Source organism: Colius striatus, chromosome 4, assembly GCF_028858725.1.
Source record: "Colius striatus isolate bColStr4 chromosome 4, bColStr4.1.hap1, whole genome shotgun sequence".
Taxonomy (NCBI): domain Eukaryota; kingdom Metazoa; phylum Chordata; class Aves; order Coliiformes; family Coliidae; genus Colius; species Colius striatus.
The window spans coordinates 74338828-74358030 of record NC_084762.1 but is presented as its reverse complement, the minus strand read 5'-3'; the positions used below and the strand labels follow the sequence as shown (position 1 = coordinate 74358030).

Genomic DNA, 19203 nt, shown 5'->3' with positions numbered 1-19203 from the left:
AGGGCTTGCCTAGCTAGTGTATTTAAAGACATTTACAATGCCTGTTGTCTCTCCCTTGTTTTATCAGGGAGCTTGCACTTTTACCTGCTAATTTAAAGAATGAAAATGTTAAACATTAAATAAGATTCCCAAACTGGTCTTTTAGTAATTTGTGATAACTTTTTCTCTAACTTTCCCCTTTGAACATCCCGTCATCCCATTTTCCTACTGCCATGAGCTAGGTCCATGCTTAGCTCACACTCCTCCTCCTAGTTCCGGTTTCAATACATAATTTCCTCTGTGACAATACTTTTTGGAAGTGTAGACAGATCTACTGCATTTCTTTTACCTAAAAAAAACAGGTTAGATGAGGACAACCTAATGCTGGGAAACTAAATCTGCATTTACCACTTGTTCACATTTCACAACATCTTTATTCTTTGCTTCAAAATATGTTCTGAAGTCTTTAGTACTTCTTGGATCAGAATAGCTGTGGTGGCAACAAATCAAGTTGCTGTCATTTGTTAATTGCTTTCAGCTGGGTACCATATGACTCAATCCAATTTTTCAGAAAATTTGGTATGATATGTGTGCTGTCATTTGAGATAGAAATTGTCTGTTCCCCTTGGAGTGAATGTGTTTTAAGGTTCTTGTCTCCCTTGTTTGAAGTTGCTGCTGCTTTTGTTTATTATCCTGACTTTGTCTGAGTTGACTGTAACAAAATATTTATGGATTTTAGCCTTAGGTAGACAAGCAGAAGCAAGGCAGGTTTCTCAAAGGCCTAGATTAAAGTTTTGTTATTTTCTATTGCAAACAAAAAATATTTACACCTTAGTAAAAAAGGTCAGAATAAATATATAAAAGTGGTTGTCACTGTAATAAAAAGTCTATGGCTTTTGCCAGTGGAGGAATTCAGCTTTTTATTTCTTGCCATGCAAGGTTTAAAATGCTTATAAATAAGATCATAAAGCTGTTGTACTCTTAAGTGTCTTGATCAGTCTGTAGAGAAGTTAAACTATATTTTTTCATCACAGAATCATTGTGGTTGGAAAAGACCACTTCAAAGTTTGTATCTGACAGCCTTATGATTGCAAACGTTATACTGTGCGTTTAATAATAACTCATAGCCACACTGCACTGCAATTAAACAAGCAGAGTTTCCATTGCACATGCAAATTGGAGTCTGTCAATGGAAGAAGTAGCCTTAATTATATCATAGAAGAGACTCCCTTTCCTGGGTTCTTTCTTTGCTGAAATGAAGCTTTCTCCACTGACTCCTGAAGTGCTGGACCAGCAGGTACTTGGTACCGTGAGAAACATACAATGCAAGTTTCTTCTAGTTACAGAGGGATTTTCAAATTTCTACAAGAACTTGAAAGTAAAACTGCATCAACCTTTTCATTCTCTACTACTCTCCCTAAATAAAGGCAAAGAAGATTTTCTTTCATTTTAATTTCTCTTTTGTTTTGCTTAGGTGTCTGTTGTGGTTAAAACCACTGTCACGTAAAAGTAGATATGTTACAGATGATCAGTACTTGTAAATGACTTCATGATTCTCCATTGTTATCACTTAAAGTCAGTTTACAAAAAGATAAGGGTATATGGTTCAAGGCTATAGCTAATCTGTTTTCCTGAACAAGTAGATTGAAAATATGCTATATCTCATCATCTTCCCCCACATTATCCTTTCTCTATATCCACAAGCCCTTTCTACTTGAGACATGTGCTTGACTTGTTTTCTTTGCTGTTTTGAGCATTTCTTCCATAGCTGGGTACCTCCTTGACATTGACCCGATTCTTATTTGTACATGGTATATGCAGTATGTGATATGGCCTCTAAGAATGAATTAAGAGAGAGATTTTATTTGAAAACCCATACTGTTTTCTTCCATGGATCCTTTCTGGTCAGCCGACACTTTCCTAATTCCAGGAAATTGCTGCCGGCTAAAACCAAATTCAGTAAAGGTTCAAACAGAGATGTAATTACAGAATTTTTAATCTTCACTTGTGGCAAAAAGGACTCACTTGAATGTAAGTGGTGGACCAATGATACATGAATTCCACAGTCCTGTTTACAGTTTATGAACTTATTATATATGTATAAAATGCCAAGCTTCATGGGCTGGAGAAAACCTGTTCCACAATGCAGAACTGCAGGCCTGTATAAAACCAGAAGAATGAAAACAGACTGTGAATTTGTATAGAGCAGCACTTTGCAGTGGTTTTTTACTCAGTTTGGGGGATAAAATTGAGATCACATACACAAGGAGCTCAACTTACATCTTGCAACACGATTCAGAAAGCATTCAAGTTTATAGCTCTACATCAGTCCTTGCACAGTGACAAATATTCTAAGCATAGTGATGCATTTGATTTTTTACCCACATCTGCATCTTAAGTGAAATAATAAGGTTCTTCGTAAATCTTAGGTACTGTCTGTGGTGTGGTCAAAATAGGCTCTCAAATCTCATCTGAACTACAACTTTGGTAGAATTTTGGAAGTCTGGCTTGTGTCCTAACAGTGCTCATACAGAACTATGTGGATCAAAGACTAAAAAAAGAGAATGACTTCAACATTTAAATTTTGATGATTCAGATGCCATCCAGACAGATCCCTGGGTGCTTTCATGGTATCATTCACAGCAGAAATACCTGCCAGCCTGATCTTTCAATGCTGTGGCACCTGTTTTGAGATTTATCTTGATTTCATCTTTAATTAAATTAGCTGATGATATTAGTAATTAAATTAGCCAATGATATTAGTCTTGTTCAACATCTTCACCAACAACCTGGATGAAGGGACAGAGTGTACCCTCAGCAAGTTGGCTGATGACACCAAACTGGGAGGACTGGCTGATTCCCCAGAAGGCTGTGCTGCCATTCAGCAGGATCTCGACCGGCTTGAGAGTTGGGCAGAGAGGAACCTCATGAGGTTCAACAAGAACAAGTGCAGAGTCCTGCACCTGGGAAGGAACAACCCCATGCACCAGTACAGGCTGGGGGTCAACCTGCTTGAGAGCAGCTCTGCAGAGAGAGACCTGGGAGTCCTGATTGATAATAAGCTAAATATGAGCCAGCAATGTGCCCTCATGGCCAAGAAGGCCAATGGCATTCTGGGATGCATCAAGAAGAGTATGGTCAGCAGGTCAAGGGAGGTTCTTCTCCCCCTCTACTCTGCCCTGGTGAGGCCTCATCTGGAGTCCTGTGTCCAGTTCTGGGCTCCTCAGCTCAAGAGAGACAGGGAAGTGCTGGAGAGAGTTCAGCGCAGGGCCACCAAGATGATCAGGGGTATGGAACATCTTTCGTATGAGGAAAGGCTGCAGGAACTGGGGCTGTTTAGTCTGGAGAAGAGGAGATTGAGGGGAGATCTTATTAACATTTATAAATATCTAAAAGGTGGGTGTCAGGAGGTTGGGACATCCCTTTTTTCTATAGTAGCTAGCAACAGAACAAGGGGTAATGGGATGAAGCTGGAACACAAAAAGTTCCACTTAAACATAAGAAAAAACTATTTCACCGTGAGGGTGAGGGAGCCCTGGCACAGGCTGCCCAGAGGGGTTGTGGAGTCTCCTTCCTTGGAGGTCTTCAAGACCCACCTGGACATGTTCCTATGCGACCTGATCTAGATGAACCTGCTTCTGCAGGGGTGTTGGACTAGATGATCTCTAAAGGTCCCTTCCAACCCCTACCATTCTATGATTCTATGATTACTACTTTAAAAAGGAAGTTAACTGTCGCATAGCAGGTATCAACAGAGACACAGAACATAAACACATATAGTGCTCTGTATTAAAAAAAATACAAAAAATATTAGTGAAAATTGCCTGCCTCTGAATTACCCACCTGAAATATGTTCTGTTAAAGGGCTATTACTGTAATATGTAATAATTAATACAGAGAACTGTAACTGTTACAAATCACTTTAGTGTTAATTAAAAGTTGCATATTGGAAGCATCTTTTCTTTTGGCTGTGGTACAGCTCTGATGCTGACCCTCAGTTAACTCATGAATAGTCTTGAGGAGATAATAGGAATCACAGAATCACAAATCCTGCACAGAACTTAGGTTTAAAGATTGTTCATAGTCTTCAAGTTAAGCACGTGTTTAGAGGTATCTTAAAAATGGTGGTTTCTTAAAAAAATCATGACTATAAAAAATTTGACTCCTGAAATCTGGACCTGCAAACCTACATTTCTTGCAATGGCCTTGGGAAAGCCTGATGCTTCACAAAGTGCATAAGGAAATCCAGATGTTAATTCCCTTTGTTGCTAGTCTGGTTCCAACACCCATAAGACAACAGGGCTGGTCCTTGCTGCCAAGGCTGTGCAGAGGATCCTGGGAGACAAGAAAAGGCATCGGGTCTGTCTGGCTGTCCTTGAGGTCACCCTGTGCTTGCTCTTGGGCACACTTCCAGGGTAGGTGCTCCAAGCCTCTGTGCAAATAGTGGTAAGCAACAGCCAAGCTACTCCAGCACCTCGGACTGTTCTGCAAAACACACTAGCAGCCACTTCTGCATTTTGTGAGGAGCAGATTTATGCCAGTCTGTGCTGGGTGTGTTGTAGGAGCACACAGTGGTGGCTGAACGACTTCAGGGGGCTTGTGAATCACCTGGCATTCAGCCATGTTCAAAATGGTGATGTGCTAAGTATAATTATCAAGCCTTTCTCCTTAGCAGATCCTTCTGGGGCCAAGGCAGGAGGTGAATGCCAAGCTCCATGGGCTGGAGAAAACCTGTTCCACAATGCAGAACTGCAGGCACCAAGGGAGTAACAAAACACTGAGCAAGTTGAAGCACTTGTAAGGTTAGATCATCATTGAACATCTTGCCTAGACATCAGTTTTGGAATTAAACGTCCAAGTTCTTTTTTAGCCTTCTACATAAGGAAAGAGACAGAGTTTCCCTGAATTCATTTATTCCTGAATTAACTTATGGATTGCCTTAAAAAAACAGTCCTGTATTACTAAAAAAATTGCCAAGGGGAGAAAAGTCCTTCACAGAACTTCACCAAATATGAAGAACAGAGATGTAGAGTAGCAGAAAATCACCAGTGTCTAGTCTGATTTTTCTGTCTGCAGGTTTCTATCATTAGGTGCTATTAAACTTCTGTTGGCTGCATTAAAGCCGCTTTTTATTTAACTTTTGTTCCCTGACTACTTACTTATATGGTGTCCTTAAGTCACCTCCTAAATCCGAGTTATTATAGGCATTGCGTTTCCTGAGTTTTTCGCTTGATGGCATATTTTCCAGCTCTAATGGTTCTTTCAAGTCTTTACTAACCCACTCCAAGGTTATTTAAACATTCTGATTGAATTATTCACAGCTTTAAGGTATAGGGAAAACACTGATGCTTACAGAATATCTCCTGAAACAAACTTACTGAGTATTCTTTGCTCACATACAGCTGAGATTTGTTGTCTGTTTTGAAACCTTCAAAAGGGACCTTTAGAGATCATCTAGTCCAACCCCCCTGCAGAAGCAGGTTCACCTAGATCAGGTCACACAGAAACATGTCCAGGCAGGTCTTGAAGACCTCCAAGGAAGGAGACACCACAACCGCTCTGGGCAACCTGTGCCAGGGCTCCCTCACCTTCACAGTGAAATAGTTTTGTCTTACTTTTCAGTGGAACTTTTTGTGTTCCAGCTTCATCCCATTACCCCTTGTTCTGTTACTAGCCACTATAGAAAAAAGGGATGTCCCAACCTCCTGACACCCACCCTTTAGATATATATAAACATTAATAAGATCTCCCCTCAATCTCCTCTTCTCCAGACTAAACAGCCCCAGTTCCCGCAGCCTTTCCTCATATGAAAGATGTTCCAGTCCCCTGATCATCTTGGTGGCCCTGCACTGGAAACTTCATCCAAATGTGTGATGGTATTTCACAGAAAAAGGCATTGGAGCACTATTGCAGTAAAAGAAAATGTATGAAATGCCAAAAAAAGATCTGTAGTAACATTGGTACGGTTTGTAGCTAAATTAAACCTGGTTAGGTAGCAAAAGGGTGCTGCTAATTCTGCCACTGAATCCAACCAAAAGGGAAAATAAACACTCACAGTAAGATGAATTAGCTCTTCTTGCTTCAAAAGCAAAAAAGAACCAGTTACCTACTTTGTTATCTGTGCAAAGTATAAGGCTGAAATGATAGAAACACAAAAATGTTCATAAAAAATATCATGTGTTGGATATAGGTACACATGACTGAGAGGAGATCTTATTAACATTTACAAATATCTAAGGGGTGGATGTCAGGAGGTTGGGACATCCCTTTTTTCTATAGTAGCTAGCAACAGGACAAGGGGTAATGGGATGAAGCTGGAACATTAAAAGTTCCACTTGTGAGGGTGACAGCAACGGCACAGGCTGCCCAGAGGGGTTGTGGAGTCTCCTTCCTTGGAGGTCTTCAAGACCCGCCTGGACATGTTCCTATGCGACCTGATCTAGGTGACTCTGCTTCTGCAGGGGGGTTGGAGTGGATGATCTCTGGTGGTCCCTTTCAGCCCTTACCATTCTATGATTCTATGATTTTATGATCAGGGATCACATCTTGAAACTTTCCTAGTGTGTGACCTTATCTGATGTCATAACTCCTGAGGCAAAGCCCTACTTCCTTAAACATTCACCTATTCTCAGACATCCCTTTTTGTAGCTCATCAGCAATTATAGAATCATACATATGTTACTCAGTGCTGCTATAAGTACAAGTTACAGGTGAGTTTTTATGAGCTTCACTCTGTCCCATGAGGTCTACTTTTCTAGACCTCTGGAGTGTTTACAATGTCTGTTCAGCATAATGATACTTTGTCTTTATCATACTTTATTTTTTCTAACTACTCTGTCAGAACTTTTTATTCAGGCTGAAAAATTGAATTGCAAAGAGAGGAAAAAGCAACCAAAAGATAATGATATATTAAGTTCTGCTTTAGGCTTTTACTGCTGCTAATTCACAAGACAAAAAAAAATCACAAGGAAAAGATACCTTTGAAACAGAAACCATCTAGTTCCTAAGATGAAAATGTGGCCACAGATGCTTTTACTAAATATCTATATTTAAAAGGAAAACGTCTGCATTAAAAAAGAAGAAAACATCAATATTTTTTTGAGGAAAAAAAGCCCCAGAAAACTACTGTATCAATCAGTTTACTTCATTAAAAGCATTTTGAATTTCTTCACCTTCTGTTTTTACGAGACACAAAGAAGCAGAATCGCACAATAGCAGGAAATGTAAGCTAGCCCGTGCACCTGATAAAGTTAATTTCGTCCTCAGCTCTAATACAATGAAGGAAATGAAATCCATTACAGTTTTCTAACAATTTGATAGGGAGAACTTATGAACTCCCAAAAGATAAATATTTGTAACTAATTACCAGCTCTTGAATTTGTTCCTTTCATTGTCAGTTACCCTCAGCTTAGTGCATCTGATACTGCCAAGAATGACTGTATTCAAATAAATAGTACCAGTCTCCCAGAGTGTCCCACCAATTTATTGTTTATCTAGCATTCATAAACTGGTGTTACTGGTGATACACAAAATACAAGTAAAAAAGTCATTGTCTGTCCAGCCACCATTTCTGTATGAGAGACAGGACACCTGTTTGTGCTTGCCTTTGGCCCTGACAGAAGCTGAAAAGATCTTCCATCTGTAAAGTATAACATATATGTCTTATTAGGACAGTATCTGTACTTTTAACACCACCTTCCTCACCTTGACACTGAATATACTTGTAGGATTTGATGCTACAAGTCTACCAAGGTTGAACTTCGTGTCTTGTTGCATCCTTATCTCTACTGTCATGGAAGGACTCTGAAATGAAGCACTTTGGAGAGGGAAACAGTTTCAAAGTTACATTTGATTGACTCCCTAGAGTTTCTGATGGTGAAGTGGATGGAATCTAAAAAAATAGTATCTCTCAACACCCTCAAAAAACAGAAGTATTTGGACACTTGGGCAAAGTTTATATGAAAACAGAAACCCATTAGATAGAGCTATTAATAGGATGCACTATTTGTGTTGTAATAGAGCCCAGGCTCTGGGCTAAAAAGCTGTGTGTGGCTCATCACTGCTATTGCTGGTCATGTTGACCTCAGAGAGCAAATAGAAGTCTTCTGAAATGGCTGCAGAGACTCTGCTGTGCTGCAGCTCCTTCCCTCAGCGTAGCTTCATGGCTCTTCTGTCTCTGCTGGCTAGCAAGCTTCTCTTATAAGCCAAGTAGCCGGCCTTATTGCATGCCTGATTCATCTCCTTGCTGTTTATTCAGACTTCTGAGTGACCTTGTGTCCTCTGTTGAGACTAATTAACTAAGTCCAGCTCTGGCTACAGAAGACAAACCTTTCATGACTTTCTGAAAATCCTCCTGTTTGAAAGGTTTGAGTAATGTGAAAGAAAAAAAAGTAATCTACTCCATTAGATTTCACACAAGTTCTTCATTAAAATTCACTACTCTTGTAGCTCATTGTCTAGGATATAGTTGTAGAACTGCCTTTTTTGAAATAACTTTATAACTGCTGCTTGGGTGACAATGAGATTCCACTGCTGCTGCTTTGGTATTCTATTCTGCTGGAGGTATACACGGGCTGCAGGCAGAAGGTCACAAATCTGGCTTCCACACCCTGCTGAACTGTTCAGCTGAAAAACTGGCCACGTTGCAGAACCATTTTGGGTCAAATCCATGGGTGTGGAGACATCATTTATAAATACCAGAGTCCTTCTCTGAAAGAACTCTCATCCTGATTTGTTAGAGCCAAGCCTTCCTTTAGATAGCTATGGCTCCTATCTTGGGTTTCTCAAAGCTGTGAACTGAGATAGTGTTGGAACATCTCTGTAGCCACAGACACTGAAATTTTGGAAGAAATGCTTTTCATGCTACCTGAATACAATTGCTGCAGTCAATAGAGACATGTAAACATCTAGGTATATATATATAAAGGTATATAACTTACCTCCAGAGGACCTCTAAGGAGAGAGCTTCTAAGGAGAGTCACTTCTAAGAACAGAACCTCTAAAGAGAGCAGCTTCTAAGGATATAACTTAGCTCCAGAGACGTCGCCTAGAGTCATCTGTCAAACTAGGAATTTAATCAATATTCCTTTAGGTTTATAAAAATAAATCCATAGATGTCTTTTCTTTATAGCAAGTAAGACCAAGGTATCATCCACTTTAGTGACAAAAGTCTGAAACACAGCTGGCGTAACAACTAACATAACAGGTTACAGGAGTAATTCTGTTTCTTCCTGACCATAGCACAGCTGCAAGAGAGCCCATTGAGCTGACCAGGTTTGCATCAGTGAAACCCATCAGTGCAACATCTGTCTCTGTGCTGTTTAAAGTTCACACAGGAATGTTGCTCCACCATGCTCTGTCCCTCTTGCCACTCTTCTCTCCATTCTGCCCTTACCACTGGACAAGTCTTCCATCTTGCATATTCCAAGCATCAGTGTGCAGATTTGTTGGTTTTAGCAAAGATTTGTTAAAGATGTCCGTGGTGTCACTAGTTGCCATACTTTGGCCAACAGAGTAGTGGTGAGGAATCCCCTATTTTAGAAGCACAGAATTGGAACTTTTTTCAGACTAGTTATTGTTCCCTCTGCTTCATTGTCAAATTTTATCTGTCCATAAATCAATCTATTATGGTCTTTGATAACAAATCATGTCTGGATTCTTTTCACCAACCACAGGTTTTCCCAAAGAAGTATTGACAGACTAACTCCTAAAATAATTGTCACTATTAATTGTTGTAGAAAATGTAATATACTTAAAAGAATGAGTACCACACTGTTGGGTCAGCACTATAAATTCCTCTTTGCTTTCTCCAACGTGATGCATAGGTGAGTCTACAACTAAGGGAATCTGCACTGTTCCATCAGGAGTAAGAGCATCAGGCATAGATGAGAGAAATGGGATTTGTGCCCTAGCATGTGTAGGCTTTGTGAAGCCTGCAATGCCTTAAAACACATGTTTAAAAAATTATAAAAAGTTAGAAGATTTCAGCAAAAGAGGCTTGTATTCCCGGTACTATCAAGGTTTAGATTCCTACCTGCTGGTTTTGGCTCCATATTTATGATATCAACATACCTTGAAAAATTTTTCTTTCCACTCTTAAGTGACTAGAAATTCTTAATAATTAACTCCTATACTAGAGTTTAGGATAAGAAAACAAAAAAAGAATATGAGTAAGCACATGCTCCTAATATATGAGAGAAAGGAAAAATGAAAGAACAGTGAAAAAAGCACTACTAGGAGTAAGCAATTCCCAAAGCACGGAAAGCTGAGAAGCCAGGTTTTTAATGAGTTTGTGTCACAGATGACCAACTATTAAAATGAATGATAAAAAAGCTGTGGTGTGAATTCCTCAGAATTAGACACGGAAATAGAGAATGAATTCAATAACTGAGGGTGAAAAAAACATCTGGAGTTCGTGTCCCTTCATGTAACCCAGAGAATCTTGTTTTGCTTTGTGAGTGGAGGAACTTGTCTGACACATGGATCCTCTGATACATCAGCAGAGCTCAACTGGCATTACAATATCTGCTTCCTTCTACCCAGCTGTCTATCTACAGTACCTACAGGAATGTAATGGTTTTGATACCACAACTTCTCTGCCTTCTTTAACTCAAACTGGACAAAATCCAAAAGGTATCGGGAGTGTTGGCAGGACACATGTACTCACACTTATACACATGTGTGTGTGAAGAAGTCTTGATTCTTTAGTAAGGCAAGCTAAAACCTACAGAAATTTCATATGAATGAGCATAACATTATCTCCTTAATAATGTGGGGAAGAGGATGCCCCAGCTTTTAGTGTAGCTCAGTATAGCCCTGTTTTATGCTACCCACTTCATCAGACCTGGAAACTGCCTGCAGTTCTGGACAACAAAATAAAAGCTTGACCTGTCTCTTCATTTTATTGTACAATAAATTATAGAACTCACTGTTCTATTCTCTATTTATGTAGTATGAAAGGAAAGTTGGTGAATGGACCATTGAATTAACTAAAAAACTGTTCTTTAGGTAATTTACAGAGAAAATCCTGACCTGTAGGATTGATTGGATGGGAATTTGTGTATGTTTGTGCTTGGAAGACCAGCAAAGATGAATGATTTCCATAGTCTTGAGGAAACACCCTTTTATTGTAGAGAACTTTGTATACACAGATGCAATGTATTTACAACCAGCTTTTCTCAAATAGACGACTGCTTAAAATGTTTCACAAATCTGTCAAAATGAAAGAAAATAAAGCTCAGAAGCCCAGACAGCCATTCCAACTCTCAAATTCAGCTTAATTCCCAAAGGTAACTGTAATGAGACAACAATACATGGAGTTAGTCTGAAGGAAGCAATAGGGCTGTGACAGAGATCAATGTATGGACTTCAGGACTGGTTCAGTCAGGATTGCTCAGTTTGATCTCAGAGTAGATGAACCCTGAAGTAAAATCAGCAAGCAGATAGTGACCTGCCTTTTCCCATGGAAGAGACAAATCCTCTCTTCAAGGACAGGACACAGTGGCAACCTCCATGAAAAGTTGTTGGTCCTGTGTTCTCCTGGAAAATTTTCCAGGAAAAGCTCCACTCTTCTTCATCTGGTAGACTGGAGTCGATGCACTGAGGGCAAGAATGGGTATCCTCCTTAGGAAAGGTGTGGACTCACATGCCATCCCAGTCACAAGAGAGATGGCACCATGGTTTCTTCTGGTGCCCCACCAAACTGTGGCTCAGCTCTGCGCTACCCTTCTTTACCTGGGCCAGCGTGCAATAGCATAAGTCTAGCTCCAGCCTGTTCAGTCACCCCAAATGTAGAGGGAGTAACACAGGGGAAAATGATGAGAGGTAGAGACACATGTTATATTCTCTTTCCCTGTTCTTTTTCAATTAAAAGCAGAACCTTCATCAACAACAAAAAGTTATATGTGCAGGAGGCACTTCTCTGGGGAAGAAATAAATACCTCACACAAGCCTTCATAGACAGATGAGCCCCATGAGAAAGATTCTCAGCACAACCAGTTCAGTCATGAAAGGAATCTAAAATCCTCATGTATACAAGAAACACTCAAAATATTCTGCTAATGCTTGAGGAAGCCACATGCATAAGTTTCCCATAGGTTGGGAACATATATCTTAGAATCTGCATAATTGAGTTCACACTCAGCAGAACATTGCGATATTTACAGGCACATTCCAGTGGGAAAACATTTGCATATTGAGTGTGAAAAGACACAGCTTTGTCACCTAACCATGGGGCTTTAAAAGCAAGGATTTTGTGACCTCAAAATACTATTTGTGAAACTGGTAGGGAGGAAAGAGGTGTGCAGGCAGGAAAAGAAAATTACCAGAAGTTTGTAAGAACTCTTTTTTGAGCATTAGAATAGTTGCAGGCTGGTTCAAAGTGAGTCCATGTATACCACAGGTTCTGGCTTGTTACACACCACAGAATGCTTTGTCTACTCTCATTTCTCATACTTATTCTCTCCAATTAAATCTGTTTCCCATTAGCTAGGTTGATGAAAATAGTGGGTAAGACTCATTCTTCTTCTTGCAGTCCTCATCTTTCATAGCTTAATAACTTAGTAAATTCTTGCAGAACAGGAATGAAGTGGAATGTCACTTTTTTTGACTTGGTCTGTACTCTCAAGGTGAAAGTGGGCATCTGAGAAACATAATTGCAATGCTTTGGAAGTTTTACAAATTAAAAAAAAAGGAAGTTATACTCTAAACTTGATAGAGGATGATAAAGTTCTATGTTCTCTAGCACTGCATGGTGGAAAGAGCTACTCAGTGACTACTGTAACCTTAGCACTATGCAGAATTGTTCTGGAACTAGTTCACTAGTTTCTGAAAGACTACTGGAGTTGCAGCGAATTATTAAAACTATCTACAGAATTTTAATCATACAATTTAGGTTTCAACATGTCACCAAAACAGTAACATATAACCCATAGAGGTTATGTCCTGGAAAGGAAATCGTCAAACTATTGCTCCAATGTCTGAAAAGTAAAGCTATCTTTCCTAGGTACACAGCTCTCTCTCAGTTATGCTGACACATAAGGTGGTGGTGGATCTTTAGCAGCTCCATTCCCAGGATCATCGTATGGTGGCAACAGGACCTGCAAGAAAGGATAGAAAAGATTACATTTTTTAAAAAGGAAGCCAGCTGATAAAATTTACAGAAAAGAAAACTTTAAGGCATCGTCCTAAAAAATAACAAAAAAGAGTAAATTAGTAAGCAGGAGCAGAACAGTTAGAAAACAGCAGTATTAGCTTGGAGTCTCTCCTTTGCATTTTCTATACCAGTTTTCATTATGAAAGGAAACAGAAATTCTTCACATTTCTTATTGGCTTTTGTGTTAGCTTGATTTCAACCAAAACCCATTCAATGCTGGTAGCTGAATTTGTTCAACTGGGCAGTGACACTAGCTGCTTATTCTGCAGCTCTCCTCTGTTAAGACCACTTAAACCATGTCTCCCGGAGGAATGCTCAAATTGTTAAGCCACAGTGAGAAAAGTCCTGAAGATTTCTCTTTCTGAGGCCTCCCTGGAATAGCTAATAATTATTTTGGATTGGAGAGAAAGAAAGCAAATGGAGAAGAAATTGCCCAGTATCTAAATAAATGTCCAGTTTTGTGCTTCTGGGAGCCTCAGCTGTGAGAAGGAAGACTCACATTCCCATCGGTCCTTCAGCAAATCCTTAAACAACTAATAGAAATTAGGACTGCTTTAATCACTTATCATCCCCATTCATGGGAATCCAGACAGCTTCCTAGGATATCAGAGATGCAAGTTCAGGCAACACAGAGCAGAGGAGGGATTTGAACCAAGATTTCTACATCTTTAGGTAAGTGTGCTAGCTATCATGCAATTTTTAATAGCACCAGCACTGACATTAGTTAGCTTGCATGTGAAAAGGCAAAGGAGCACTTGGACAGGGAACGCCAGCAGGGGCTGAGAATAAAGTAGATGTCTGAATGAAGAATGAGTGTACATTCCCAAAACCATCTTCATATTGTGTAAGAATATCAGTTGTAGTACATTGGCAGAAGTACTTGATGCAGCTGAAGAGCAACTATTCACAATGGTATTTCCAGACTTATTAGCTTTGCTTCTTGGTCATTAGAGAGCACATAAAGCTGATTGTCTAAACATACATAGGGAAAATCCTGATCTTGATAAAGGCAATGGGAGTTTTGCCATGAGAGGATTTCACCACTTCTTAAAGAAATTGATAACCTCCTTCTGCAAAGAAACACTCATAATCATTCCTTTTGGATCTCATTCACAACATTAAAAAAATCAATGGGAATCTTTCTATAGATTTAAATAGACTTTGGATCAGACTTTTGTGGGATAGTTCCAAGAGTGATTCACATTATACTTATGTAAGTTTACAGGCATGAGTTGATGGCCATGTGTTCATGTACATCTGCGCACATGTTTGTTAGATTACAGAATGGCTACCTTGGCATCTTCAGCCCTTAATAAAAAAAGTTTTATTGTTTACAAAAGGAAATTGTCACAGCCATCAGTCTTTATTAATACCATATGTCTGAACTTATAAATGCAATATATGATGCACATATCCACCAAATAATCTAAAAAGCCTTGTATTGAGAAGCATTTAATAATTTACGTCACCTTTGAATGGTGCAAACAGCTCATGACAGACTATTTACCTAGTGAAATTAGGACAACATATAGAACTTCAAATAAATACTGTGATAAAAATCATCAATGTATTTTGTAATGTAACCTCAGTAAATGACACTGCTAATACACGTAAACTGTGAAAAACACTACAGCTGAGATCTTCTGCCTAGTGTTGATCATTAGTTTAATAACAGGACTTTCTAGTTCAATCCTATGTGACTAAAAAAGGCACTGTTTGTTCTCAAACATAATGACACACATTCATTAGTTGATTATGAAGCAATATAATTAGTAACCAAATCTGATCTAGAGATGAAAATTTGCTTTATGATTACAAGATTACTCTTGTAATGCTAAGCCCAAACAGTGGTCCATTCCTTTCATGTTTGGAGTCCACTTCATCAGGTGTGATATGAAATCCAAAAAGCTGTCCATCTTCCAGGTTTACATGCTGATTGACAAAGGACAATACCTCTTCCTGTGCTCTGATCCTCAATGTGTCCTAAGACTGCTGTAGTTATATCGATATTATTACTTCAGCACTGAGGTTACTGTCATCTGCAGTATTAGCAAATCCTGGAGGATTTGCTAATATGAGTGAGCTTCAGTCTCTTCAATCCTGTATGAAATAAAATCTGTCTGGTAGGAGAACAGCTCCCTGGTGAGGTGCTTACCTCTTGGGAGGTGAATACTCTTTTTTGCTGTATGGACCCAAAACTTGTACAGGGGTCAATGGCCCCAAGGACCCTCAGAAGATGCATCCTCATTTATCAACACTTCCATGAAAAGTAAGGGGAGGCAGGAATACCTACAGGAGCAGTTTTGGAGAAGACACTGGCTAAATCCTAAGGCAAATGAATTTCTACAGGACCGGTCAAGATATGTGAGGTATGAACTGGGGACACCACTATGTAGAAGTTTCACCAGCAAACATGTACAGGAGAAGACTAAAGAGTATTTGCCAAATATCTATAATGGTTATGGTCACTTTATTGCTGGCAAAGGTTATTTATCTAAACAGTTTTATCAGTGACTACTTTACAGGCTTATTCCCCACACATTTTTGTGTTTAAATTTTTAAATATTCTGATCTCACATTCCCTGATATGAACAGAATAGCCATAAAAAATGAGTGTAAAATAGCAGAATTTAAAATGCCAACCTTTGTCTAGTGGTGTTTGAGTTAGACAAAGAAAATACAGACAGGATATTAAACACAGGTTAAGATGAATGAATGTGATGGACAAGACATTGAAATAAGCACTCAGAAGTTGTGGAATATATGGTGCTGGCTGGGATCCCATGTATTTGACATCATTCCCATAGTAAAAAGAAAGAAAACAGGAGAAAGTGTAGCTATATAGCCCCATGGTTAGGCTGCTGAAGTGGGACACGAAGTCCTAGGTACTGGGCTTTGCTTCTAATACCAGTTAAGCATTTTGTGATAAGTACTCTTCTTGTATAATATGCAGAAATAGTCCAGAACTGACTCATAAGAAACCCTGGTCCTGACTTAGCTGCTGTCATCCAAATGGTTTGGATAAATGTATTTCATAAGCATCTCTCTATTATAAAGTACATGATGCAGGATGATCTTCTTTGAAAGAAATAATGACCATACAAGCTTGCCAATAACATATTTAGTTAAAATAAGCATATGTCATTTCTTAGTTTTTACATCCTGGTTAGTCTGGTTTTGGAGAATAGGTTTTTAAAGACATTGATTAGAAATATGTCTAAGAAGAAACACTGGCAAATGTATATTCAAAGAGTTTGTAGTTAATCTTGACACAAAGATGGGTTTCTTTGGGGGGGGGGAATTGCATAATTTCAGTAATCTGTATTTTTGCAGTTGATTCAACATTATACCCAAATTTCCAGTAGAAAATTTTCTTCAGCACATGTACAGATTTTCTCATCTTGCTTGACTTTCTGTTTGAACTCAAGCTCTTAGATCTGTTTGGTGTCTAGTACATTTCTGGAGGAGAAAGTGTCCTTAGTCCTGTATGACTGAACTTAAATATTTGAATAATTGATTACTTCTCCATTTTTAATGGTCTCACCCAAAACTCACTGGACTAAACAGAAACTTTGTCTGTCTCCAGAGGGCTTTGGATCGCTTCTTTTCATGGCTGTTTGTATTCTTCTCTGGGTGCAGTCATCACACCACAGCTTTGAGTCTGAATAGCATCTTGGCGGGCAGCTATATGAAAATTTTTTGAGTTCTCATGACATGATGATGCCTTGTTAGAAACAAACATTCTTAGAGACAGCTATAAGATACTTTCCTCTAACACCTTCTAGAACAGAAAATGCACCTGATAATGCCAAAAAAGTACCTTAGATCTCAACTATGTATAATAAGCAGTTACGGTGGTAGGGAGCACTCAGGATGTTTTCTCAAACTTTGGCTTTTCAATAAAAACTCCAGTCCTTTATGTTGAAGGGCTTCACATTGCATCAATACACAGTATATAGACAGGCACAGTTGATAATGTATTGAGTGCAATTAAGGTCATCCCTACTGCAATTTAATTGCGGTGCTGTTGTTGACTTTTTGATTTTTGAGAAATTGTTTGACTTTGTCTTAGGAAGATCTCTGATTTATAAAACATACATATTGTTTGAAACATCTTCAAGGGTGTTGGAAGCCTTAAGACAGACTTCAAACTCTCTTGGATGAAACTTGCATATGAATCTATGCTAGAGAGACTAAATTGTGGAAATATTTAAACCAAATAAATATTTGCAGAAATATTGGATGTATGAAGAAGAGTGCATCTTGGATGCATCAAGAAGAGTGTGGCCAGCAGGTCAAAGGAGGTTCTTCTCCCCTTCTACTCTGCCCTGGTGAGGTCTCATCTGTAATACGCTGTCCAGTTCTGGGCTCCCCAGCTCAAGAGGGACAGAGAACTTCCAGAGAGAGTCCAGTGCAGGGCCATCATGCTGATCAGGGGAATGGAACATCTTTCATATGAGAAAAGGCTGCAGGAACTGGGGATGTTAAGACTGGAGAAGAGGAGACTGAGGGGTGATCTTATTAACATTTATAAATATCTAAAGGGTGGGTGTCAGGAGGTTGGGACATCCCTTTTTTCTGTAGTGGCTAGCAACAGGACAAGGGGTGATGGGATGAAGCTGGAACACAAAAGATTCCACTTAAACATAAGAAAAAAACATTTCACTGTTGGGGTGAGGGAGCCCTGGCACAGGCTGCCCAGAGGGGTTGTGCAGTCTCCTTCCTTGGAGGTCTTCAAGACCCGCCTGGACATGTTTCTGTGTGACCTGATCTAGGTGAACCTGCTTCTGCAGGGGTGTTGGGCTAGATGATCTCTAAAGGTCCTTTCCAACGTCTACCATTCTATTATTCTATGAAATTTCAGACTGTGCCTGGAAGTTTTTAGCCCAATCTCTTCACCACATCTAAGTATGCCTTATGTATCACTCTTCTGCAGATGTGACCTTTACATTTCAGACACCCAAACGGCTACTGGGAATCCTTATGGGATGCCTGTGTGAATACACAAGGAGGAAAGGGAGAGAGGGCAAAAGAAGCCTTCTCTTTCACATCGGTCCCATACAAAGTGACAATGCGTTCAGGCCTCACTCGTTGTTTATGGAGAAAGGGATGGAGAGTAACCACAAACAGCTAATAGTGGCAGGCAGATGTTGAGAGTGTGCTTGAGCCAGTGCTGGACTGCTTCACAGATCAGAGTGATGAACCACAGGAATTTCCTTGTCCGGGAGCCTCTGTCCAAGGTGCAGCCCTTGGCATGGTGATGGGATAAACTCTGACACAGCTGTAGGATGAAGTACACTCACTGCATGCCTTTCCTAATTCAGGATAAATTTTCTCCTTGATATAGCACAGGGCTGATGTGTCAGGTTCAGAGACAACAGAATTGAAAGATGTGGTTTTAAGGAGCACATGCCTACTTGCACCAGTCCTCTACTTCAGGTTCATTTAATCTCAGTGATTCCAGTCTGTACCACAGACTTTTACCAATCTAACACCATTGCAAAGTTTAATGGCATGCAATCACATTTACTAACTTCATGTTTACTTCCCTGCTCTCCTCGCATTCACCCAGCCAAGAGGAACAGTTCTTCTCACAGCTGCAGTGCTTTGAGGAGCCATTAACTACAACCTAAACTGTGCTCAGCTGCAGTGAAGCAAGTAGTGAGCCTGCAAACAGCTCTAGAGGGAAGCCTGCCGGCACAACCACCTGTTAGTTCAAGATGGTCCCAACAGCCCTCATGTACTGTTAGGTTCTTAACTATGCAAATATTATGAAGATCACCTGGGGAAAACAAAAGATTTCTGTGTGCATAAACAGCTCTAGCTGGCTGATTATTTCACTCTGTATGCAGGAAAGGCTGACAACAATTACCTCTCTTTGTAATGTTTTCCTAGTCAAGTTTGACAAAGTGGTTTTCTTTGGAGAAGTCTGACATTACAGAGGAAAATGTAAAATTAAGATGATTTTTTTTTCTTAAAATTTTCAGAAATCCACATCTTCTCAGCAGAGCCCCATTCTGGAAACTCAAGGCACCAGGTGGTAGCTATTTCCTTTAGTACTATGTATGACG

The 19203-nt window shown here is 39.6% G+C and overlaps 1 protein-coding gene across 1 annotated transcript in view; it reads right to left on the bottom strand.

The window, feature by feature from the left end:
- Positions 1 to 11086: 11086 nt before the first annotated feature.
- The window catches only part of LAPTM4B (lysosomal protein transmembrane 4 beta), a 66792-nt gene continuing 58675 nt past the window's right edge, over positions 11087 to 19203 (bottom strand). Inside the window, exon 7 of the mRNA XM_061995253.1 lies at positions 11087 to 13076. Within this exon, the coding sequence (XP_061851237.1) occupies positions 13002 to 13076 (75 nt within the window). The 3' untranslated portion in view covers positions 11087 to 13001. The remainder of the gene's footprint in view (positions 13077 to 19203) is intronic.